Raw genomic sequence first — 27,010 nt, 5'->3', positions numbered from 1 at the left:
TCTGAAAACAATTCCATATCTTAACTTAGTAGATATTGCGACCTTATGGGCTTAGACCTGAAGACACTTTATGTTGCCGTTTTCGTTACCCGTATTTGCCTCCAAGATAACCTATGAGCAACCAATGTTGTATGTTTGTATGGGAATGACTGCCACCTGATGGCAATGTTAAGGAAAACGGTTTTGAAACTGTTGAGCTAAGACAGTTAGTTAATACATATTATTTGTATGTTTTTTTTGGGGGGGGGGGGGGGGGGGTAATACAGTAAGAAAATATCAAAATACAAAAAAGAAATAATATAACAATCAATTCAGTAATTAACTTGATATATTCCCCTTTAGCTGTCCTTTCAGTTTTGTAAAAATGACAAATACAAAAAACATGACTCAAACTGCATGAAGACATACAACCAGTGTCAAGTCACAGTAAATTAAGTATGTTAACTATATGTACTACATACTGTATGTATGAAACAAAAAATGTGTGGGGGCGTGTATGATGATGATGTTCCATTGATGTCGAACACATTTGATTCTATGGATTTCATGTGGAAGCAGCACCACTAAATCGTCCACGACAAAATTTACCCTCGTGGACAATAAAGTATATCAGATCTGTGCTCTTTAAGCTGCAGGGTTAGTGATGACCTCCTCCAGCAGAGGCTTATGCTGCTCCAGGTCCTGGATGTTCTGCAACATATCAGAGCAAAGTTACACATTACTTGGGAGGACACAACAAACACTACCGTGTGTGTGTGTGTGTGTGTGTGTGTGTGTGTGTGTGTGTGTGTGTGTGTGTGTGTGTGTGTGTGTGTGTGTGTGTGTGTATGTGTGTGTGTGTGTGTGTGTGTGTGTGTGTGTGTGTGTGTGTGTGTGTGTGTGTGTGTGTGTGTGTGTGTGTGTGTGTGTGTGTGTGTGTGTGTGTGTGTCTACAAATCCGTATTCTACTTCCATTTGTATGGCCGTTGTATTCGCTCTGTTCAAGGGTTCTCTGTTCATACCTCTTTTCCCTCCTTTCCATCCTTGTACAAAGCCTTGAGACCCAACACCGCAGAGCTGATGGTGACACAAAGCTGAAGGACTGCAGGGACGATGAGCACGATGTCCAAGGCATTCGTCAACATCTAATGGTAGAACAGACACATGGAGGAGGATTTGAACATATTGACAGTTGACCGGAATGTTTACCTAAATAGCGGTGTTGGTGAACACTGGAAAATACAGAAACAGACTGGCATACCAGCTATTAGAATGTGCTTTAAAACATGGAACCCACCATCTCTGTTTAAGAACACACATATTCATTACTAAATTAAGCAGTTTGATCCATGTAATCAAATGTTAATATATTTTACTTAGAACAGAGAAGGGACACCTTCCTCACATGATGGATATCATTAAAAACTTCATTCAAAAGCACTCACCCGTGAAACCTGCTTGGCATCTTTGCATTTCGCCAAGAGTCTATCCCTCTGCGGATGACTTGGTAGTTGTCTCACCTGGCTGCCATAGTAGTCATCTCGCCAGATGTAGTCGTCATCATTGCAACTCCACCAGAAATGGCAGTTTGCCAGCACAATTCCAGCAATGGCCAGAGAAGCACCTGACAGGTTCGTCAACATATTGATGCCCACCTAAAACACAATAGGGAATATAAAACCAGTTTGACTCAATTGAGTAAACCACTGAGTACTAGTTGTCTCAAAAATTCAGTTGATGATTATAATTCAACTGGATCAGATTGAATGATTGTTCAATGGAGGAAGGAAATGAGGCTAAGGATTGACAGGAAATAATTAAGGTCAATGAACAACTCACCAAGCAGGGACTGGGGAACTTCTCAGCCAATATAAACATGATGCCAACTGCTATAAACTAAGAAGGCACCGAAATATCGAAATCAAATGCGCACAACCTACACAATCAACACATTATTTGTCCTGACAAAAATAACAAAAAACTCACAAGAAAATACACAGACATTTGACTTCAACCCTTCATTTTCTTAAAAAAATAACTCCTTAAGTAGGCAGGCCAAAATTGAAAAATAAATAAAGTTACTTATATGTTTCCTGGTTTGTTTACTGTGGTTATAACTCCAAGTAAAATCATGTAGTTTCATACTAAACATGATAACATGGTAAACGATAACAAAATAAAGTAAGCTTACCACACCACCAAGCCAATAAGGAACCCTATACCCTGCCAGTGTAATAATCAGTGCTAACAAGGATCGCTCCCAAGTCAATGTTGAGTACTCCCACCATGATCTGTATAGTCTGTGAAAGAAAAAAAGAATCATTTTAGATAACTCCCTCTCACTTCTGATGACAATTGTGACCGAGTGGTGATAGCATGTATGTTGTGGTGTGTGTGTGTGTGTGTGTGTGTGTGTGTGTGTGTGTGTGTGTGTGTGTGTGTGTGTGTGTGTGTGTGTGTGTGTGTGTGTGTGTGTGTGTGTGTGTGTGTGTGTGTGTGTGTGTGTGTGTGTATTTTAGTTCACCCACCCCCAGAGCTGACTGGGAATTTGCTTGGAGCCTCCAAGGTCCCTGGGACACAGAGCTTGCTGGGCTGTAGCACAGGGTCCCAAGTATTTGACACAGCAGGGGCCAACTGCTTCCTTCTTTAGTGTTCACGGTAAATACAGCCACCCTTTTGCCATTGGTCACGGTCACTGACATGCTGGCCACTCTTGGTTACACAGCTCTAAATCAACAGGAAGGCAGAACAATAATCATAATGTTAAAATAAGTGTGTATGCCGTATAAGTAATCATGTTAAAAGGTGCACATTCATTCCAATAACATCTGATAATGTCTGTGTTGCATCTGTAGGACACACCTTTTTTTAAAGGACTAACTATTCATTTTGTTAGAGAATTTCTGGCATTGTACAGCTCTGAATCTGCCCTAAATAAGGGCACTCTTGTTGTTACTGCTACAGTGTTAATTGGGTCATAGTGGCAAACAGGTTCCATCCCATGTAGACAACATTAAAGTTAATCTACACATTATTTTGTTGCTTTGCTTTCCTTCATTGCGGTAATCTTTTGCCTCATTGAAAGATGATAGGGCATGTCATAAAGTGTGGTGATGAGTGGGTGTAGAGCCTCTGCTATGCCTGAGCAGGAAGTGCACATCATAAAACCCCCTCTTCTGGGAAATTACTTGAAACAGCAATTGTATGACCATGTTGCTCAAATAACTTATGAATTCAATCAATTCAGTACAGCTCAAATTTCTGCAGCACTTTACGGTAAAGAATTTAGGCTACCGATTGTTTACTTAGATATGTGGGGGAAACTCACATGCAATGTATAGCACCCAACTGGGCGATGCCATCAATGGCAGCCATTTTGCATTAGAAAGTGCTCCACCCATTTTGTACCAAGTAGCCTACACGTACGTACAAATAGTGTTGAATTCTTTTTAGTTAGCAGCAGAAAGTACCCATACCATATAATGTCCCAGTAAAACAGCTTAAACAGTACTGTAAAATAAACTACTATCCAGGAGTTACATATGCGTCTGTCAGTGGTGGAGTTCATTTTGCATGTCCCGGGGCCCCGGATGGTTGGAGATTTCACTTAAGGATCAATGGAATGGTCTAAAATGAGTATACTCTGCCTACCAGGCGCATCCGGCCATGCAAAACGAACTCAACCATTGGGTGTTCTGAAACACTCAGATCCCTCCCGCTGACTCACGAGAGAATGTAAACCATGACAAATGTCTGCATAGATTTTATAACTGTTGAGCTTCAATTTGCAGTATGAACTGTTCAATATAATCTATTTATTTACTATTTTGTAATTACATTTGATTACATTTCTTTTTGAGAGCATGAAACTACACACCCATTTAAATTCACTCAAAATGTATTATTCAACAACAAATGCATATTTTTAGAGAAAGTGAGCTCCTCCATTCCTGGCAATTGAGATGGACACCTCTATAAGTCCTATGTGATCAGTGGTAGACCAGTCTGCTTGATGCACAGTTTGGTTTCCTTACAGGGAAGTAGCTGATAGGGAGGGCTCAACCAGTCTCAACTAGTTCCTAACAGTACCTCCTCAGTTTAGAGGAACTGAGAGGTTAACCCTTCCCTCAATGAATAATAAACATACAATGAATTCCCGTCATTCAAATCAAATCAAATCAAATTTATTTATATAGCCCTTCGTACATCAGCTGATATCTCAAAGTGCTGTACAGAAACCCAGCCTAAAACCCCAAACAGCAAGCAATGCAGGTGTAGAAGCACGGTGGCTAGGAAAAACGCCCTAGAAAGGCCAATACCTAGGAAGAAACCTAGAGAGGAACCAGGCTATGTGGGGTGGCCAGTCCTCTTCTGGCTGTGCCGGGTGGAGATTATAACAGAACATGGCCAGGATGTTCAAATGTTCATAAATGACCAGCATGGTCGAATAATAATAAGGCAGAACAGTTGAAACTAGAGCAGCAGCACAGTCAGGTGGAAGTTGAAACTGGAGCAGCAGCATGGCCAGGTGGACTGGGGACAGCAAGGAGTCAGGTAGTCCTGGGGCATGGTCCTAGGGCTCAGGTCCTCCGAGAGAGAGAAAGAAAGAGAGAAGGAGAGAATTAGAGAACGCACACTTAGATTCACACAGGACACCGAATAGGACAGGAGAAGTACTCCAGATATAACAAACTGACCCCAGCCCCCCGACACATAAACTACTGCAGCATAAATACTGGAGGCTGAGACAGGAGGGGTCAGGAGACACTGTGGCCCCATCCGAGGATTTCCTGACTGAAGGATTTCCTAACTGAAGAACCCTGGCTGTCTGTTTCCAAGAGAGGAATGCCCAGCTTAAAGCTGGATTTCTGTACAAATATCATCTTTCCTCTTGCCTCAGCCATAGTTGGCAGGTCAGACTTCACCCATACATCTTTATCATTTTTCCAACCAGCTCCTCAACATTCCCCCTTAAAGCCCTTCTGCTATTCCCAGCCTGCTAGCTGTCTGGATTGCCGTGTCTCCAGCTCGCCTAACCTCCCACTGGTCCCTTCCACACCCAGAAACCTGTTCATTTTACTCTCTGTTCCAAACGCACTAGACGACCAGTCCTTATAGCCTTTAGCCGTACCCTTATCCTACTCCTCCTCTGTTGACGTAGAGGTTCATCCAGACCCTGCAGCGCCTAGCTCCACTCCCATTCCCCAGGCACTCTCATTTGTTGATTTCTGTAACTGTAAAAGCCTTGGTTTCATGCATGTTAACATTAGAAGCCTCCTCTCTAAGTTTGTTTTACTCACGGCTTTAGCACTCTGCCAACCCGGATGTTCTAGCCGTGTCTGAATCCTGGCTTAGGAAGACCACCAAAAATCCTGAAATTTCCATCCCTAACTATAACATTTTCCAACAAGATGGAACTGCCAAAGGCAGAGATAGCCTGCAGAGTTCTGTCATATTATCCAGGTCTGTGCCAAAACAATCTAAAAATCCATCTTTCCAGAAACAAGTCTCTCACTGTTGCTGCTTGTTATAGACCACCTTCTGCACCCAGCTGTGCCCTGGACATCATATGTGAATTGATTGCCCCCAATCTATCTTCAGATCTCATACTGTTAGGTGACCTAAACTGGGACATGCTTAACACCCCGGCCATCCTACAACCTAAGCTAGATTCCCTCACTCTCACACAAATTATCAATGAACCTACCAGGTACAACCCCGAATCTGTAAACACGGGCACCCTTATAGATATCATCCTGACAAACCTCCCCTCTAAATACACCTCTGCTGTCTTCAACCAGGATCTCAGCGATCACTGCCTCATTGCCTGCATCTGTAATGGGTCTGCGGTCAAATGACCACCCCTCATCACTGTCAAACGGTCCCTAAAACACAGGCCTTTTTAATCAACCTGACCCGGGTATCCTGGAAGGATATTGACCTCATTCAGTCAGTAGAGGATGCCTGGTTATTCTTTAAAAGTGCTTTCCTCATCATCTTAAATAAGCAAGGCCCATTAAAAAAAATACAGAACCAGGAACAGATATAGCCCTTGGTTCACTCCAGACCTGACTGCCTTTGACCAGCACAAAAACATCTTGTGGCGTACTGCATTTGCATCGAATAACAAACAGATCACCGCTGTAATATCTGTTCTGGAATTAATGGGGACTTGTTTTAAATACCTGTAGCCATACTTACACAAAAATCAGTAACATGTACTGTAGAGGTGGCACAACAGACCTTTCTCAGTGGTCCTCATGATCACGTTAAAGGAGGAAAACATGCAACAACCTGCCAAAAAAAGATGAATAATATAATGCAAATCCAAAAATCATACTCCTGATTTTCTATATAGCCTAACTTTTCTAGATGGCTTTCCTCTACCAAGACTGAAATAAACTTTTCACCTGGCTAAAGACCGGGATAATCACATACAGCTCCAGCCTAAGGAGTTTCACACAAGTGCTGGTGGTCTGGTCTAATAGTGTTAACCTAGTGTTTTTCGTCTTTGACAAAGGTTAATCACACTTTTTTTTAAATCAAATGGTACATTCTCAGCCTTGATCTACAGTCACAAATGTGAGACGAGCCTCGTTAAGAATGTCATTAGCTTGGTTTCCAGCCAACATTTTCCCACGTCGGTGGGTTTCCAGCCAGTTGGATACAGACCGTCATGCGAATATTCTAAAATCCACATAAAGAAAAATTATTTTCCCAACAAACAAACTTGTTGCGGATAAAAGTCCACGCGTGAGGATGTAGTGTACACAAAATGAACTTTTTCGCTTAAAGCTGCAATAGGTAACTTGCTACTGTCATTCTCATTGAAAGTAAGTCTAAGATGTTTTACATATTTTATCGATTTACAGTAGTGAGTGCATTATTTTCATACTAAGAAGCGGTAGACTTGTTTTATGTGGGCTATGGCTCCCGGTTTTAAGGTTAGTTTTTGCGTCTTTTACTTTCGGTTTTGTAGGCTACACCAGCTTCAAACAACTGAACATTCTATAGTTTTGGAAAATGTATTTAGAATGTATTTGGAAAATGTTTAGTACACGTGTCAAACTCATTCCACCGAAAGCGGATTCACACCAGACTTTCGCTCCACCCATGTACTCCATTGACTAATTAAGGTTAGTAGTTAGTATGAAACTCCCCTCACCTGGTTGTTTAGGTCTTTATTGAAAGAAAAAAACGAATGCCTGCAGACACTGCCCTTCATGGAATGAGTTTGACACCCCTGGTTAAGATGGTAGGCCTACAATGATTATCTACAGGGGATCCCAAACTTTTTAACTCATGACCCACTGCTCGCACGCCACATCCAAATGTACTTTTATATGACAATTATTATATCCAATCAATATTTGCGCATAAAGGCGTTTTCCATGCGCCGCCATTTCTCGCGTAATTAATTTTACCGACACAAAAAGATCCCACTATGTCCAATGAACAAATTATCTGTTGGCATTTATAAAATTGAAGCCTACCGAAACGTCCTGTTTCCGTCACAGCTTTCATTAATATTTTTTATATGATATTACTTTAGGAAAAATGCATTAGGTCGTGCAGTGCTTTGATTGAGTTATTAGGCATGATAGGCTGTTATTCACCTACAAACCCTAATTTTTATGTCATTAAAGAATTAAATGAATGCATGTGGGATTTTATGCTCATTACCGCACAAAACAACTACAATACTTTAAAGGAACAATCTGCAGTTAAAACAATAACAAGGTATAGACCCCAACTATGTTACGGTGTGGTAAAAATTCGAGGGATGGGCCTTGGAGAAATATAAACCACTCTCACATTCATAAACATAATGGTGCAAGGACTGACCATCCATGATATTAACATTTTATTTTTAACCAAGTTTTTAGGATGCAGTGTTTATTTACATTTACATTGTTTACAAACATTGGAGTAAAACAAGCTTATATTTTGGGTTTGATAGGGTGTGACAGTTGAACTAAGGCATAAATTATATTCTTCAAGAATCAATTTAGGGGTCCAAAAATGTACGTGGCAACTGCAGATTGCCCCATTAAATATAATATTTAATATATAAAGTATTTGCCCACTTTTTTTCTCAGCATTACAATTTTAGATTTGACAGTGATTTAGAACTGGGTTTATATACATAATTGAGTAGTACACATACATTTTGGCCAAATGCAATGACACCCCCACACCACTAGACTTCAACGTTGCAAAAACCTAAGGTAATACTGCTTTCATCTCAGCTTGAGAATTTTGTTAGCTAGTTTTGTGATGTAGCAAAGATTATTATATTGACGAGATAGTAAAGTGACCGCTATAACAATGGAAATACATGTCCTCAAAGATGGAAGGCGGGCGATGCGAGAGCACGTGGCACCATTCTAGCCAATGAGTGGGCCGATACGAGTGTCAACAACAGGCCATAGAGATAGATAGAGGACTCATCTTTGTGTATGTGATATTATAGCGTCTGTAACAGCATTGGCAGCACATTTGAGGCTAACTCCATTTAAAGTAGTACATGATTTTCTTCTTCATCGGTTGAAAACTCCCAACTCATAGGAATCCCCACCTAGTTGACCGCTTTAATGGTAGAATCCCTCAATGGCAATGTCCATGCTTGAACGTGTTATATGATGAGTCCTCTATCTACCTCTATGACAACAGGCACAACTCCGATAAAGTCGTTTTTTTCAAAGTTGGCGAAATGCCACGTCTGGTACACCATTACGAAACTTCTATTTGATCAAATAATCCTCACATAGCAAATAAAATATACACATTTTTATTGAACAAATTCGACACTTAATGACCATACAAACAAATCGTATTTTCGTGGACAGATTTTGGGCTGAGTAAAACCTCTCGCTTCACCTCTTCCTCTCTGGATGTAGTGAATTTTGAAGAGGAGTAAAGATGGCGGAGAACAGCGGCACAGATCCCACTGTGGATTCCAACGTTGTTGAAAATGCTGCCTCAGACGAGACCATGATCGTGGTCACGGTAAAAACTCCGAAAGATAAAGAGGAGATCGCGATATCGGAGGATTCTTCTGTCGCACAGGTATTCGCATTTGTTTACACAGTCAGTTATGCAAGTCATGCTGTGGCTAATAAGCATAAATCGAAGTTAGCTAGCCAACTATTACCTAGCAGGTTTACGATGTTAATTGGGAAGAATCATCTCATTTTCCTGACTAGTAATATTTATTTTCAACTCCATTTCCTTAAGTCGGTTCCTAATAGTAGTTTTACTCGTGTTTTGCACAATCGGCACTGTGTAAAGACCTGTATAGCAAGCATGAGCTAGCTAACTACGCAACTAGCTAACGTTAGCTTGTGAGTAAGCTAGCCAGCTACGTCTCTGTCAGGCTCATCTAGCTAGCTAACTTTAGCTGCGATCAGGTTAGCTGATAACCGGCTAGCCAACGGAGGCTCCGGCCATTGCGAAAGCCGATCGGGAAACGGGTGGGTATAATTTGTTTAACGTTCCAACAGGAATCTGTTCCAAAAACTTCGTAAAGTACAAGGTTGCCAACAAACAACGCATACAAAGTAGCAGGATCAAATCACCTAGCTGCCGAATAGGCATCAACTCACCACGTAGCTTATTCTTAATGTTTGTCCGTAGGCTACCAAAGTGAGGACCGAAATTTTTTGGAATAAACGTGGTAAGTGAAATGTTTTATGAAATAGCCCGCTCCCTACCCGGTATCTTATTCTGCCGCTATACAACTTTGTATGCGTTGTTTGTTGGCAACCTTGTTATTTACGAAGTTTTTGGAACAGATTCCTGTTGGAACGTCCCACAAATTATACCCACACTCGGGAAACTGATCGTTAAGTTCACGGCTGGCGACACGGTTAATGTTGTATTTGGTGATTCCCTATACCATTAATATTTGACCTCATTGTTCTTTATAAAACTAAAAGGACAGCTAGCAGATTCACATCGTTAGCTAACGTTAGCTAGCTAAGCCAAGATAACTTGTTTTTTTGAATTATTTGGGTGTGTACCTATCCTCTTTATTCCCATTTGTCTTATCTATAGTTTAAAGAGGAGATATCCAAAAGATTTAATGCCAAGCAGGACCAGCTGGTGTTGATTTTTGCTGGCAAAATCTTAAAGGATGGAGACACACTGAACCAACACGGCATCAAGGACGGACTCACTGTTCACCTTGTCATCAAGACTGCTCCCAAGTAAGAAGATTTTCTTGCCCACTATTCTAGTGACACGATTTTGTGTGTGAGGTAATGGGAACATTTAGGTTGATAATGACCCCGCTTTTTCTCCAGGGCTACAGTTGGTGGCACATCCCAGTCCTCTGCATCCAGCTCTGGGACCCCCCAGGCCAACAGCAGCGTTAACCCCAGCGCAGCGCCCAATGACAGCACAACACCAGGCACTGGGCCTACCCCAGCCTCCACACAGCCACCCAACTTACTGAGTTAGTGACCCAGTCCCCACCAAACCATCTCACAGAAAGACGGCCATATCGCCATACAACTACTCAACATCCACACAACTAGGCACTAACCTATATCCTTCCAGTAATCCACCGCCCCCTTGTGTCTGCATAGGTGGGTTTGGTGACCTATCTAGCCTGTCAGGCATGGGCATGGGCTCGGCCAACTTCATGGAGATGCAGCAGCAGATGCAGAGACAGCTGATGTCCAACCCGGAGATGCTGTCTCAAATCATGGACAACCCTTTGGTGCAGAACATGATGTCCAACCCAGACCTGATGAGGCAGATGATTGTGACAAACCCTCAGATGCAGCAGCTGATGGAGCGCAACCCTGAGATCTCCCACATGCTCAACAACCCTGAACTTATGAGACAGGTTAAGTCTGGAGCTCAGATGGGTCCTTTGCTCAAGGTGTCATATAATTGGTTTTGGGGAATCATGGTGTGTCTTGGCTTTATTTGAATCTCTCTTAAGAACCTATAGCTCGAAGAGCATATTACTCAAACCATTTTGCTTGTTTATGTAGTTAGCTTACAATGTAGTTGAAATGTAAAAAGGGGTCTATGTAACAGTGCAATTTACAAAGGCCCAAACCCTTAAACTAGACCGCACCACTCCCAGAACGATGGGAGGAATGGATGTGAGGAGGATCTTGCACAGATGCATAATGTTAACTCCCTTCCTCTCTTCAGACCATGGAGTTGGCAAGGAACCCAGCCATGATGCAAGAGATGATGCGTAACCAGGACCGGGCGCTTAGCAACCTGGAGAGCATCCCTGGGGGCTACAACGCCCTCCGGAGGATGTACACAGACATCCAGGAGCCTATGTTCAGTGCCGCTAGAGAGCAGGTAGCTTATTCCTGCAAATACCATATGTAGACATCTAATTGTCTTGAATCAAATCCGGTTGTGTGACTTAGTCCACTTTTTTCCCATCCATAGTTTGGAAACAATCCCTTCTCTGCTTTGGGGGGCAACTTGGACTCTGGCGTGCAGCCCTCCAGAACAGAGAACAGGGAGCCCTTACCAAACCCCTGGGGACCCCCTGGAACGACCCCCTCAGAGATCAGGGGGACTGGTGCCTCCACGACAACAACCTCCTCTGCTGGCGGGACTGCACCCAGTGCCTCCAACCCCCTGGGCATCAACGCCTCTGGGCTGGGCAACGGTAACACCACTACATCAGAAGAAGCACTTTCACCTTTTAGTCAATCTGCAAAACTATATTTCCCCTTACACCTGTATTAACATACCACATTTGAGTATAACCCTTGTTTTGCTGCTTAGCTGATCCGTCTGTATCTCTCACTCCACACCCTATAATCTGTCCAGGTGTGTTCGGTAGCCCTGGCATGCAGAGTCTGATGCAGCAGATCTCTGAGAACCCCCAGCTGATGCAGAACATGCTGTCTGCGCCCTACATGCGCAGTATGATGCAGTCGCTGGCGCAGAACCCTGACCTCGCCTCGCAGGTCTGCACAACTTCAGCCCTCTCTGCAGTAGGATTCAGAAGTCCTGATGAATATTCTAGGCTATTTTGCTTAATTCTTTACTAATTCCCTCAGGCAATGCTGAACAACCCCCTCTTTGCCGGAAACCCCCAGTTACAGGAACAGTTGAGACATCAGATGCCGGTCTTTCTCCAACAGGTCAGATTTCTGTCTCCAGTTATACACTTTACTTCCATATACTGACAACAACAACAAAAAAGACGACAGAGTGTTATGGAAGGTGCTGAGTTTCTGACTGTGACTAAATGGAACATCATTTGGGTTGACCAACTAAATGGTTATTTTACAGATGCAGAATCCTGAGTCACTGTCTGTGATGACTAACCCCCGGGCCATGCAGGCTCTCATGCAGATCCAGCAGGGCCTGCAGACCCTACAGACTGAAGCCCCCGGACTCATGCCCAGGTACTGTACCATCTATTATCCAGTAGATGCTTACTGGACAGACTCGTGCTTTATACATTTTATTTTATTGATGATGCCACTTAAACTATGGTTCTTCTCCTAGTTTGGCTCCTGGTGGGATCCCAGTGATTCCTCCAACCACAGGAGGCAGTGTGGCCCCAGAAAATCTTCCTTCCCCAACACAGGGCTCAAATCCCACTGCTGCCACTAACCCATCCCAACAGCAGCAGCAGCTCATGCAGCAGATGTTACAGATGTTTGCTGGAGGAGGAGGAGGCAGCTCATCGGTATGTCATTGAGCTGCAAACATAATTTCTGACTTTCTACTTTGCTATTATCCAGTGGGTTAGCATTAGCTTTGTGTTTCTACTGGCCTCATTGACCTAAAACCAATTAATACTGGTACTGAGACTTGTCTCCTAACAGTCACTCAAATAGGACCCCAGCAACATTTTCCATGTAGGCTCATATAAAAATTGACTTTGGTTATGCTCCCCTTCGCAGACCCAGACCGTAACCCCGGAGGTGCGGTTTCAGCAGCAGCTGGACCAGCTCAGCGCCATGGGCTTCATCAACCGCGAGGCCAACCTGCAGGCCCTCATCGCCACGGGGGGAGACATCAACGCTGCCATTGAGAGACTGCTGGGCTCCCAGCCCTCCTAACTCCCTTAGCCCCCTGAGATTACTGGGAGAGAGGGGTTAGGTAGGGGGGTTGAGGGCTGGAGTGGGAGTTTACAAATGAACACAGTCCTTCATCACAGTCTGACAAGCCCCTCAGATAGACTCAACTGAATTCCAATTACTATTCATCTCTTTGGCTGATCTGTGAAAAGTAGGAAAGATATGGGGGCAGGAAGTGGGTGTTCAGATTCAAGTTTCTATTGGAGAGATCTCATATCAACCCTGTGGAATGATGACATCGCTGCAAAATGACGCCACCACTAACATGACTACTTCCTCTGTTGACTATGGGAGATTATTTCTGAAATGACTGCCCATTTGCTGGACATGCATGAGGTTGCCGACTTAACCCATCTTAATTGTGTTTAGCCGGTAACGAGTTGAAATTTGGAGGAATATGAGTGTTGAAATCATAGGTCAGAGGAATCACTCATTCTTTCATTGTCATGAGAACCTGCTTGTTTTTACTTAATTTCACTCTATCATGCCTGATTGACTAGTATTTATTACAGGAGCTGTAGAAGTTACCTTCTCTTTTCTTTACCACTTACCTTCTGCTTTAATCATTTCTTGACATCCTTCAAAACTGATCCTGGCTGTTGGATTCTCTGTTTGAGCACTATAGTGCCCCTGGTTCAGCTGTTTGCTTACACTTTCAGCTTTTTTGGGAGGGATGATTTTCAGATTGGAAGGTCAGGCAAGGTAGCTTGGTGAGCTCTGTAGTTAATGCTACATTGAGTCAATGAATGCTATTGAGTGTAAATTATTCAACCGTTTAGGCTCTGATTATGGGTTGTGATAAGACCTCAATGTTTTAGTCTGAGCAATGATAAAAATGCAGACACCTTTTACGTTAACCATTTTGTGTATTTTCATACAAGCAGCGGTTTAGTGCCTGATAAAAATGTATGTATTGGGTTCAGCAATATATTCAAAAATAATTTGTGAAATCTATAACGACAAAGTGTACTAATAGCATAGAGAATAGTTTTTCTTAAACCCATACATATTAGTTGCAGTACCTACAGTTAAAGAACATCTGTTCAGCGCTGCCTTTTTCTTGGAGTCACTCTGTTATCTATTCTAATAATACCTTTCAAGAAACATGATCAAGTGTGTGGTGGTGATTCATTTAGTTCAGAAACATGGTCTACACCAGTAGTCTTCACTCCTGATCCTGGAGGGATGCACCCTATGCTGAATTCAGATTCTCAATCCTCAAAATGCACACTTGTTCACCCCACCTCAGATTTAAAAGCACTGGACTGGACTGCAGTGAGAAATGTGGTGGAAACTTCATTTAGCCCAAGCTTACGCCAATCCGCACCCTTTTGGCAAAGTGAAATTGGAATTGAGTGCAAGCCCAGCGCAAACACATGTGATTCAGCTATTCATGATCTTGATGAATAGTTAATGTTGTAGACTTAGCCTGTTCACACTGACTGCAACCCTCTAGGACCAGGTGTGATTAACACTAGTCTACATTGTGTATGTTATGAAATTATATGAACTTGATATGGATGATTTGTTCAACTTGTATGGGAATTGTGTGTAGTTTGAGAGGTGGGAAAGTTATAGTGGTGACCATGCATATTTGGTAGATCATAAAAGGACCAAGCTTGAAAATATAAATTGTGAACTGAAATAAACATTGAAATATCTTAATGGCAATTAAGCATTAAGCTGTTTTAACATTCACCAGAGAGGAGCTTGGATTTGTTTATTTTCCTCCATGATGACAAAATGTATAAAAGCATGGATTTCTTAGATCTTCAATTTATGATAATTTCTTATCACTTTGAAGATCTTGGTCTAAAATGGTGGCTAAAGGAAAGCTGTGTAAGTTACAAACAAATGACTGGGGCTAGTTCAATCTCATCAATTATGCTTGGGATGTGAAGTTGGGAGCAATGCAATTGTTAGATTCATCCGGCCTCACCGCAGAGGTTACTCGGGGTAGCTATTATAATTTTTTAACTGATCGGAATCTCATGTCTGAAAATATGATGGGGATATATGCCATGTTGTGCCCTTGATATACCATATTGTGACTTTATTCAATAACTGCAATTAGCCCCAGTCAGGATACTGTAGCTAACACTGTTCTTCTAATACAGATTCTCCCCCAATCCCCTTACTTGGACAAGTGTTTAACATCTCAGGAGCAACATGAAAAGGATATCAATTCTATAATTGGGGCAGATCTGAGCTGAATTGGTGCATTTGAATATATTATTCCAGTGACCGGTTTCAATCGTCTGGAACGCACCCACTGCCAGTGTCATTCCCATAATGCATTACGATTTGTATCAGGAAGTTGAAGGAGTCAGCTGACTGGATTGTGTTGTTATTGAAGAAGTCACTGAACTGGGTGATAATATACATTTCATCATAATTTCGCCTAAATTAATCGAGTTTCTGCAAAGTATTGCTCACTCCAACCATGTTGCGGCCAAAAGCATTGACACAAGTTCTCAGCCAGGCAAATACAAGCGGAGTACAAAGCACACTGTAAGTATTGAGTGGCAGAGGCACGTGAATATAGCGTTCTTTTTTGCTATCTAGCTAAGTTGGCTAATAATTTGTTCTTAAGATGACTTTTAACGACAGCTACCTACATGTAGGTAAGTCTTAGCTAACACTCTCCTTGGCTAACGTATTTACATGTTCTCCCCGCAGATTGTTAAACAATGAAGGGTCTCTTTTGGCTTACTCTGGCTATGGGGACACTGACGCTCGTGTGACCGCTGCCATCGCAAGCAACATCTGGTCGGCCTATGACAAGAATGGGCATCAAGCTTTTAACGAAGATAAACTCAAATTCATTCTGATGGATTGCATGGTTAGAGTTTGAACTATATGGTCTAGTTACTATGGATGAACCAAATGTTATTTTTTTCATAATTCTGCCTTGCTTTGATTATCCATTGAGTATCACAGTCCGAGGCTCCAGAGAAAATCTGTTGTATGCCCTATAACGTTAGTTAAATAGTGGTAGAAAATTATGACCTAGGCTAGTTGGCAGCTTGGGAGGTAGTATCACCATTAGAGGTCGACCGATTATGATTTTTCAATGCCAATACTGATACCGATTATTGGAGGACCAAAAAAAAGCCGATACCGATTAATCGGCCGATTTTAAAATTAAAATAATAATAATAATGGCTCATTATTCGTAATAATGAGAATTACAACAATACTGAATGAACATTTATTTTAACTTAATATAATACATCAATAAAATCCATTTATCCTCAAATAAATAATGAAACATGTTCATTTTTTTTTTTTATAATGCAAAAACAAAGTGTTGGGGAAGAAAGTAAAAGTGCAATATGTTCCTTGCTCAGAACATGAGGACATATGAAAACTGGTGGTTCCTTTTAACATGAGTCTTCAATAGTCCCAGGTAAGAGGTTTTAGGTTGTAGTTATTATAGGAATTATAGGACTATTTCTCTCTCTACCTTTTGTATTTCATTAACCTTTGACTATTGGATGTTCGTATAGGCACTTTAGTATTGCCAGTGTAACAGTATAGCTTCCGTCCCTCTCCTCGCTCCTACCTGGGCTCGAACCAGGAACACATCGACAACAGCCACCCTCGAAGCAGCGTTACCCATGCAGAGCAAGGGGAACAACCACTCCAAGTCTCAGAGCGAGTGACGTTTGAAACGCTATTAGCGTGCACCCCGCTAACTGGTTAGCCATTTCACATCGGTTACACCAGCCTAATCTCGGGAGTCGATAGGCTTGAAGTCATGAACAGCGCAATGCTTGAAGCACAACGAAGAGCTGCTGGCAAAACGCACTAAAGTGCTGTTTGAATGAATGCTTACGAGCCTGCTGGTGCCTACCACCGCTCAGTCAGACTGCTCTATGAAATAATAGACTTAATTATAACATAATAACGCACAGAAATACGAGCCTTAGGTCATTAATATGGTCGGATCCGAAAACAATCATCTCGAAAACAAGACGTTTATTCTTTCAGTGAAATACGGAACCGTTCCGTATTTTATCTAACGGGTGGCATCCATAAGTCTAAATATTGCTGTTACATTGCATAACCTTCAATGTTATGTCATAATTACGTAAAATTCTGGCAAATTAGGTGGCCCAAACTGTTGCATATACACTGACTCTGCATGCAATGAACTCAAGAGAAGTGACACAATTTCACCTGGTTAATATTGCCTGCTAACCTGGATTTTTTAGCTAAATATGCAGGTTTAAAAATATATACTTCTGTGTATTCTGTGTATTTATGATTAGGTCCACATTGGAGCAACGAGAGTCCTTTTTCGCGAATACGCACCGCATCGATTATACGCAACGCTGGACACGCTAGATAAACTAGTAATATCATCAACCATGTGTAGTTAACTATTGATTAGGATTGATTGTTTTTTATAAGATAAGTTTAATGCTAGCTAGCAACTTACCTTGGCTTACTGCATTCGCGTAACAGGCAGGCTCCTCGTGGAGTGCAATGTAATCAGGTGGTTGGAGCGTTGAACTAGTTTAACTGTAAGGTTGCAAGATTGAATCCCCGAGCTGACAAGGTAAAAATGTGTCATTCTGCCCCTGAACGAGGCAGTTAACCCAAAAATACAGATTTTCGATTGTTATGAAAACATTCCGATTAATCGGTTGACCTCTAATCACCATCAAAGGTCAATTGAAATTCAATGTGCATGCATTTTTATCTATTCCTTTCTTGTCTTCTCTTTGCAGGAAGGCAGGGTGGCCATTACACGGGTAGCTAACCTACTGTTGTGCATGTATGCCAAAGAGACTGTGGGCTTTGGAATGCTTAAAGCCAAGGTGAGGAAGAATACTTTGAGTGTGGATGACATTGGTAACATTGGTATTTGAATTGTGTTGTATTTGAAATGACAAAACACTGATGACTTATTCCTGAAGAGAACAAGTATATACAGTTGAAGTCAGAAGTTTACATACACTTAGGTTGGAGTCATAACTTGTTTTTTAACCATTCCACAAATTTCTTGTTAACAAACTATAGTTTTTGTAAAGTCGGTTAGGACATCTGCTTTGTGCATGACACAAGTAATTTTTCCAACAATTGTTTACAGACAGATTATTTAACTTAGAATTCCACTGTATCCCAATTCCAGTGGGTCAGAAGTTTACATACACTAAGTTGACGGTGCCTTTAAACAGCTTGGGAAATTCCAGAAAATTATGTCATGGCTTTAGAAGCTTCTAATAGGCTATTTGAGTCAATTGGAAGTGTACCTGTGGATGTATTTCAAGGCCTACCTCCAAACTCAGTGCTTCTTTGCTTGGCATCATGGGAAAATCAAAAGAAATCAGCCAAGACCTCAGAAAAACAATTGTAGACCTCCACAAGTCTGGTTCATCCTTGGGAGCAATTTCCAAATGCCCGAAGGTACCATGTTCATCTGTACAAACAATAGTACACAAGTATAAACAATATGGGAACACGCAGCCGTCATACCGCTGAGAAAGGAGGCGCGTTCTGTTTCCTCGAGATAAATGTACTTTGGTGTGAAAAGTGCAAATCAATCCCAGTACAACAGCAAAGGACCGTGTGAAGATGCTGGAGGAAACAGGTACAAATGTATCCATATCCACAGTAAAACGAGTCCTATATCGACATAACCTGATAGGCCGCTCAGCAAGGAAGAAGCCACTGCTCCAAAACCGCCATAAAAAAACAGACTACGGTTTGCAACTGGACATGGGGACAAACATCGTACTTTTTGGAGAAATGTCCGCAAAAACAAAAATAGAACTGTTTGGCCATAATGACCATTATGTTTGAGGAAAAAGGGGGAGGCTTGCAAGCCAAAGAACACAATCCCAACCGTGAAGCACAGGAGTGGCAGCATCATGTTGTGGGGGTGCTTTGCTGCAGGAGGGACTGGGGCACTTCACAAAATAGATGCCATCATGAGGGTGGAAAATTATGTAGATATATTGAAGCGACAACTTCCTGACTAATGTCTTGAGATAAATCTTGGTCGCAAATGGGTCTTCCAAACGGACAATGACCCCAAGCATACTTCCAAAGTTGTGGCAAAATGGCTAAAGGACAACAAAGTCAAGGTATTGGAGTGTCCATCACAACGCCCTGAACTCAATCCTATATAATAATGTGTGGGCAGAACTGAGATAGCGTGTGTGTGAAACCTGACTCAGTTACATAAGCTCTGTCAGGAGGAATGGGCCAAAATTCACCCAAGTTATTGTGGGAAGCTTGTGGAAGGCTACCCAAAACGTTTGACCCAAGTTAAACCATTTTAAAGGCAATGCTACCAAATACTAATTGAGTGTATGTAAAGTTCTGACCCACTGGGAATGTGATGAAATAAATAATTATCTCCTATTATTCTGACATTTCACGATCTTAAAATAAAGTGGTGATCCTAGGATTAAATGTCAGGAATTGTGGAAAAACTGAGTTTAAAAGTATTTGGCTAAGGTGTATGTAAACTTCAGACTTCAACTGTATGTAATTTAAAGAGCCATGAGCACAGATCATGTCTGCATACCATACTAAGCATATTTCTCCTGTCTGTGTGGTATTTTTAGGCTGAAGCACTGGTGCTTTATCTGGAGGAACCTTTAACCCAAGTTGCTGCATCATAGGGGAAGTCTGGCTGGAGCGTTGTCTTCCATTTTGTCTCCCCTGAACATACATGAACTCTTATTGCTGAGGTAAATGCTTTACCTGGTCTTCATGAACCACTGCAGTCTGTGTATGAATGAACTGAGTATTTATCTTCTGATTTACTATATTTATACTCAATATGCTCTAACTTAATGCTTGAGTTTTTAGTAATTTGGCCTTTTGTGGCATGCAGTTCAAAAGTCAAGCTCATGCTTTGTGTAAGGCTGGCTAGGTACATCTTTGAGATTCAAGAGGACTGCTGAAAATGCTGAGACATTAACATTAAGGCCTTCACTGTTTACCCTAGTCAGAATCTTACATTTGTCTGTTGCTGCTACACAATAAAATGTATGATATCCCTTTGTAACAGGCTATCCATAAGTTGTTGTTTTTTTCAATTGAAAAATCAATAAAAAAATATATCTTCAGGGGTATGAAATAAATGGTTTTGTGTATTTGATTTATATGTTAGAATTTTTGTTCCAGGGGTACCAAGTAGTTTTTTTGCATTACAGGTTTGCTGAACAGATGTAAGATTGCATTACCTTGCCAATTGTTTGACAGCATTATTATTACTGATATATATATATATTATATATATATATATTTCTGTTTGACAATTCAGACCTTTATCAACACTGTTTCTAGGTCCCTTTTACTGTTGCTTTGTGTTCCTGGTTTGAGATTAACAGAACCAGGGGTTGGTTAATTCATTAGTTGCATACTGTAGCAAAACATTTAGCAATGGAAACAGTTTTGCAACAATTAGGTTCTGTTTGGCAGGTAGGTCCCTCCCTGTTTCGTTTGCTTCCGTTTGGTTCATAGTGAATACACCTCAGAGGAAGCAATGATCTATCTCTCACCATGAAAAAGGGATGGGGAAACAGTAATTTCCTGAAGACACTCATTTGGTTTGTCCACCAGATGGCATGTAGCAATTGTTTTCATACAGTTGCTCATGCTGTTGTCCTACCTGTTCAACCTGCCAAAGACTTACACCAAGCCACTCCCCCAACCCCCATCATTCCTCAGCAGAACTACCTGATGACAGAGCGGAGCAAGTTCCTTGTAAACAATCTAAGTTTATATTAAACATAGAGGGGGGCAGGTGACTTGCAAAGTATTTGTGCAGCTCTTTTAAATCTGAAGATTAGGGTGAGTGGCTTCTGGGCCAGTGTCATCTTTCCTTTCTCCCCTCACACTTTGAGAGCTCGACTTGAAGACAAGGCTTCACATTGTGGCACCACTGAAGGGGTACATCATGGGTTCAGATGAGGCCTACAACTTTGTCTTTAAGGGTGAGTCATGTTCTTTCACATTTAACAGATTGATGTCTAACATTTACATAATGAGGCAGACACTCTTATTCAGTAGTGAATGCATGCATTGTCAGACTTTTTTTGCTTACTGGTCCTCTATGGGAATCAAACTCCTAACACTGGCATTGCAAGATCCATGCTCTACTAACTGAGCCACAATAATGATATAGTGTATATGTCATCAGAGTGACTGAAACCTACTTTTTCTGTAGTAGAGCTAGTGCAGTGTTGTTCAGTACAGACAACCATTGGGTTCTGTCACTTAGTGTGTGTATGCTAAGGCTAGAAGTTAAGTGCCAGCACAGTATCAAAAGCACACAGTAGATTGTTAGTAACACATCTACCACACAGATAGGATGCAGGTCTCTCTCACCTGTGTTGAAATTACAGAAAAAGTCTAGGACACACCCTGTTTCAGAAGCAAGTTGTCTTGCCTAGTGCATGCACTCAATAAATATTGGCAATTATGTTTACGCCAGTCCTGTAGTGCAGGGCGTCTCAGAGTAGGAGTGCTGATCTAGGATTGGTTTAGCATTTTAGGTCATGATGAATAACCCTGTATGGACAGATCCTAGATCAGCACTCCCTCTGGGACAGTTTGTGGATAAAGGCCCAGGTCTAGGAGTTTTATCCAGTACTTTTAAGAATGCCTCTAACCTTGAGGTTCATTAATAAGCTACTGTTGGTATTTTACAAGTCAGTACAGTGCTACTTCAAGAATGTTGCTATTTCTATGAACTTGAATGTTATTTCTCTGTAACTGAATACATTCTCGACCTCCAACTGTTATTGTGGTGAGTTTCACAAGCTTGTCAATGTCATTCCAGGAAAACACACGTTCCTGAATGTTTGAGCCTATCACTCTTTCCATTATGTCTATAGTCACACTAGAGAAACATCTGCACTGTTACACTAAATGACCTACTAAGGCCTATACGCTGCAGGCATGGTAGAGGAGGTGATGTTGTGCATCACAAATTTAGTGTATTTTCACTGATCCACATGTAAGTTTCTGCCATTCATTGTGGAACGAAGGACTAGGCCTAATTCTACTATAACATTTTATTTTTGAAACCATCATGAAGTAAAATCTAACTGATTCCCTCCTTTGATTGTCTAAAAGTAAATGCATATTTTGTGTGTAAATACACTGAGGGAACTGCTCAGTCATAAATCAATTGAAGTAAAACTGAATTATTATTACATGAGGGGGAGTTTTTTGCAATTGACTTAATCCCCTTTTTCCTCAGAATAAAGTCAAACCAGGCCAGTAGAGTGCTTCACGGCCTCTTGTCCTATTTGCCATGGAAACCAGGGGTATTGTTTGCATAAGAGGTTACTGAGTATGGGAGGGGAAATGGCCACATTTTCATCTCACCTACTAAAAGCAGAACAATGATCTACCAATGGAGTGAACAATTACCCAAAACAAACCAAAGTAGAACATCATAACCATTCTTTCCTGTTGCTTTACACCTCAGTTTAAATCTAACCTGGGTTCGGAGACCAGAAACTGGATAGTTGCTTTATTATGTAAATCTGGGAACATGATGACTCCAACATTTTTGCTTTTGACAAATAAGGTATTGCCTGTTTAAAGCTCTGTAGCATAAATCAGCATGCTGGGAAGATAATCAATACTTGCATATACTTGCATATTTGGGGCAGCAGGTAGCCTAGTGGTTAGAGTTGGGCCAGTAACCAAAAGGTTCCTAGATTGAATCCCTGAGCTGACAAGGTAAGAATCTGTCGTTCTGCCCCTGAACAAGGCAGTTAACCCACTGTTCCTAGGCCGTCATTGTAAATAAGATTTTGTTCTTAACTGACCTGCCTAGTTAAATAAAAGTTACAAAATCTTATCCCCACTTGTGGTTTGGAGGGCAATAAATAGAATATGTATTAGGTGACTGTACTAAATAAACATGTTGCTCTTTTTTTAACCTTCTGCACACTGCTCTTTTTCACATTCTTGGTTTCCTGGGTACTTATTTCTTAGATCTTCCTTGCTGGTGCGTCATGGAACTTGGATGTCTATCTTGGTTCAGCTCACATTCTCATGGTTGAGAGTAAAGCAGGAATTGGTGTTTGGCTCAGTCGGCTGTGTTGAAATCATGGTGTCATTGTGACGTGGTCATATTTTCCTATATGTTTGTCAAGTAAGCCACGGCTGGCTTTCTGAGTCAGCTGCTCACACTCTAGAAGCAAAGACATGAGTCACTGAAACATACAAGGGGACTTCATTGCTCCTTGTACCTCTTCTGTTTGGACTCAGTAGACTGATTGCTCACAGCAAGATAGTTATAGGGAAGTATCAGCGTAAACTGTACCATCAGATTCTTTTAGTTGTTTCCTCTTTTGAAGGCCTGTTTCATTACAGGAAATTCCCCAAGAGCAATGCAATAAATCCCTTCCTCTCTGGTTCTCCTTTGGTTCTCTTCAACAACTGACCCCTCATCACTGTATATACTACATACCTCTTATCTCTTAACCTACACAGCGTAAAAATAACATATTAGCTCCCATTTGCTGGATTATAATTAACACGAACAAGCATGATAATTCATTTTAAAGACACCTGAGCCATGGTTTTGATGCTACTTCTCAGATGGTTTGTTCTACATTCCTCACTTAACATAATTAGCCAACTAACCATTTGCACGGGTGTGGTGCTGTTTCTGTCATAGAACACCATTGTGAAGAGAGTCCTAATGATATAATGGGAACAATGAGCAGCAGACTAAGACTGAGGATGTAGGGTAGGGTTAGTGAAATTGAGTGGGCTGTTTGAGGACACACCTAGGCCTCACCTAAGAGTTACACTATGTGCATGAAGTTCAGGGAGCAGCCTTATTGTAGTTATGAGTTGGTATTAATCAATGGGATGGCATGAGTGAGATTAGAACAGTAAAAAAAGATACATTGAAGAATTGTTTTGTGTGTAAAAACCATTACTTACTCTCATTATTGTAATTCCATATGTGTTGTGCCCTGAAATGGCACCTTGAGGTTCTACGCCTGATACTGTTGTGCATCTGCACTATGGCAAAATAAAGTGTTCTATGCGTAGGATGAAACACGCCTAGTCCCCTTTCTAGATGATAGACATACCATTCATTAGCATAATGGGGACTCACTGGGGATGTAAAGCACATATTAAAACATATTTCTGGTGCACTAGAACTAATGCCTCCTCTCCCCCTTCTTTCTTCTCCAGTGGTTCTGATAGGTGAGTCCGGTGTTGGCAAGAGTAACCTGCTCTCCCGCTTCACCAAGAACGAGTTCAACCACGACAGCCGCACCACCATCGGGGTGGAGTTCAGCACACGCACAATTCAACTGAAAAGTCTCATCATCAAGGCTCAAATCTGGGACACGGCTGGGCTGGAGCGGTACAGGGCCATCACCTCCGCGTGAGTACTCTGGGTGAAACTGTGGACCCACGTACACACACACACACACACACACACACAAAGGGATCATTTCTCACTATTGTGTGGGCATCTTGGGTGGTATTATAGGCCCAAACACTCCACATGGACAGGCACTGGTTTCACATTTTTCCCAGATAGCCTGGAGGAACAAACAGCAGGTTCACTGTTCCAGTCATTTACTACTTGTGCATTTTGGTCTAAATATCCATTTGGCTGGACATACTCAATAAACATCCAGACTCAAACATGTTTCTTCTCTGACTTAAGAAATTCCTGACTTGTTATTTTGTAAAGACTCTGGAAGGGTTAATGGCATGGAAACACGTTTCAAAACAATAAAACTGTGTCCATTCAATTTAATGACAGACAAATCTGAGGATATGTTATACCACTGCAGGATTAGTTATTCTCTGTCCAGAGTTTAGTAATTACTTGACTGAATAATTCCCTCATGCACATTTGCTTCCCTAGAAATGCCTTTCTGTAATCAAAAACAAGTCTATTAGAATATTATAAATCTTTTGTCGGTTCAATCATGTATCATACTATGGAGGCCTACATGGCATTTCAAGAGAAAAATGGGATATGGATACTCAGAGGCATCACCCATCACATACTGTATCAATATGACTATAAACATCCGGTTATTGGTAAGGTGTTGACTTCTCATCACCTCTTTTGCTTTCATATTTTCTACCTAGTTATTATAGAGGAGCTGTCGGAGCGCTACTGGTCTATGACATCACCAAGCATCTGACCTATGAGAGTGTGGAGCGCTGGCTTAAGGAGCTCTATGATCATGCAGACCCTCACATCGTAGTCATGCTGGTGGGCAACAAAACTGATCTGGGGTCAGAGCGATCGGTGCCCACTGAGGAGGCGAAGGACTTTGCAGGTACAGCTGCCAGGCACAATGAATATATCCTAGGATAAACACAAAGCATATAACTTCAAAATGTTGTTCCCTTATATAGTGAATTGTGGTTTTGCATTGCTAATATACTAATATTCACAACAGCCAATCGGCCAATAGACTTTATTGGTCAAAACCTATTGGTCCAAGGCTTGAGCAGTGCTTGACTTGGGAGCTGAGTACCGGCACCTCAAATGTTCTACTGCTTGAGCTCCTGTTCCTCAAATAGAATATTAGCTCCAAGGTATTGTTGAGCTCCTGCACCTACTGTAAATATAAACAGTACCGGCACCCAAAATGAGTACCAGAGTCTATTTTAGTCCATGTCAAGCACTGGGCTTGAGTCACTAGTTCACCCCAAATTTGACAAACCTAAATTATGACAAAATACTCTAACACTACCTCTCTTGCTCTTTGCAGAAAAGAATGGCCTATTGTTCTTAGAGACATCAGCCTTGGAGTCCACAAATGTTGAGACAGCATTCCAAAATGTCCTTGGAGGTAATTTACTTTATATATTTACAGTACCAACCCTATTATCGATTTGTTTGTTTTTAGCTCTCTAGCTAACCTTGTTTTTTTGGTGTAATAGTAGCGCAATCAATGCTCAGTAATTCATCCGGAAAACTGAGTGGAAAGTTGGCATTGCAGAACAAAATGTTTGTGCCACGTTTATTGTTTTGTGTAAGCAGTTGTGTCACTGGCAGTTTGTGGTCAACGTTTTTTGTCACTGTTTGTTGCACCAGATTTCATACTGTATCCCTGTGCCTATTCCATCAGAGATCCACAGGAAGGTGAGCAGTAAAGAGGTGACCCGGGGGTCCATTAGTGCCGTGTCTCTGGCCAGCCCCGTCCCCAGAGTTGCAGGCGACCCTGAAGAGAAGAAGCCCTGCTGTAGGAACCTCTGATGGGACAAACCACCCAGTGTGTGTGTGGGGCGGGGGGGGGGGGGGGGAGACAGAATGAGTTTTCCATTCCTAAAGATGATGTAAGTACATGGCTGGAGGTCCATGGTACATTTCCCCAAAGAATCCAGAAATCATTTGAATATAAAAAATGTCTCAAACTAAGATTGTGTTAACTTTTAAGATTCAACTTTGTTTGGAAGGATACATTTTTAAATATTTTTTTAAAGGTGGTCAACTGATGTACAGAATATTTGTATTTTTTGTGACTATGAGGTTGGACAACAGGTGCCAAAATCATGTTAATAATTTTACACAAAACTTGATAAATTACATTTGCTGCCACTGTTGTTTGTGTTCTGTTTACTTAATGTACAGTAACATGTAATTGTTTTATTTTATGCTTAAATTGTTCCAAAACGGCTTATTCTTATTGTGAGTTGATTTTATAACAATTACAGGAATATTTTTTTGCACTCAAGTGCCAGGTGCATTATTGCTTGCCTTTTTACTTATAACTTTTTACATTTGATTTCCTTCACAATAATAGCCAATCCATCATACACACATTCCATTATAATACCTCTAAAAATGCATATGCCAATAAGTATAACACACAAACAGCAACTGATCGATGAGAATATGATGGAATAGCCTACGTTTTCCATCTGTGAGGATCACTTTTGAATCTAATGAAGTTATCCCATTAATGATCAGACATGGACCA

At 41.4% G+C, this 27,010-nt stretch overlaps 4 protein-coding genes across 4 annotated transcripts; 3 read left to right on the top strand and 1 right to left on the bottom strand.

The window, feature by feature from the left end:
• Window positions 1-266: 266 nt before the first annotated feature.
• LOC109901953 (transmembrane protein 176B) lies at window positions 267-4,215 on the bottom strand. Its single transcript, XM_020497980.2, is given in 7 exon segments — window positions 267-690; window positions 1,002-1,124; window positions 1,425-1,634; window positions 1,819-1,875; window positions 2,171-2,213; window positions 2,215-2,279; window positions 2,508-4,215. Coding segments are annotated over 7 exon segments (738 nt in total). The 5' UTR covers window positions 2,682-4,215; the 3' UTR covers window positions 267-624.
• Window positions 4,216-8,662: 4,447 nt separating this feature from the next.
• LOC109908736 (ubiquilin-4) lies at window positions 8,663-14,758 on the top strand. The gene is made up of 11 exons (XM_020507400.2): window positions 8,663-9,048; window positions 10,036-10,187; window positions 10,284-10,435; window positions 10,569-10,831; window positions 11,149-11,307; window positions 11,401-11,626; window positions 11,791-11,930; window positions 12,024-12,107; window positions 12,259-12,374; window positions 12,478-12,661; window positions 12,879-14,758. The coding sequence occupies exons 1-11, from the start codon at window positions 8,902-8,904 to the stop codon at window positions 13,035-13,037; spliced, it is 1,782 nt and encodes a 593-aa protein (XP_020362989.1). The 5' UTR covers window positions 8,663-8,901; the 3' UTR covers window positions 13,038-14,758.
• Window positions 14,759-15,351: 593 nt separating this feature from the next.
• Window positions 15,352-20,158, top strand: LOC109908732 (ragulator complex protein LAMTOR2). The gene is made up of 4 exons (XM_020507386.2): window positions 15,352-15,566; window positions 15,735-15,897; window positions 17,792-17,881; window positions 19,637-20,158. Exons 1-4 carry the CDS (start codon window positions 15,499-15,501, stop codon window positions 19,691-19,693), a joined length of 378 nt encoding a protein of 125 aa, XP_020362975.1. The 5' UTR covers window positions 15,352-15,498; the 3' UTR covers window positions 19,694-20,158.
• A 569-nt stretch (window positions 20,159-20,727) lies between these two features.
• On the top strand, window positions 20,728-26,706 carry LOC109908720 (ras-related protein Rab-25-like). The gene is made up of 5 exons (XM_020507374.2): window positions 20,728-21,013; window positions 24,249-24,444; window positions 25,167-25,360; window positions 25,799-25,879; window positions 26,159-26,706. Exons 1-5 carry the CDS (start codon window positions 20,977-20,979, stop codon window positions 26,284-26,286), a joined length of 636 nt encoding a protein of 211 aa, XP_020362963.2. The 5' UTR covers window positions 20,728-20,976; the 3' UTR covers window positions 26,287-26,706.
• Window positions 26,707-27,010: the final 304 nt, after the last annotated feature.

The sequence above is a fragment of the Oncorhynchus kisutch genome, linkage group LG2 (genome assembly GCF_002021735.2).
Source record: "Oncorhynchus kisutch isolate 150728-3 linkage group LG2, Okis_V2, whole genome shotgun sequence".
Lineage (NCBI taxonomy): Eukaryota > Metazoa > Chordata > Actinopteri > Salmoniformes > Salmonidae > Oncorhynchus > Oncorhynchus kisutch.
This window is presented reverse-complemented; position numbering and strand designations above follow the sequence as displayed.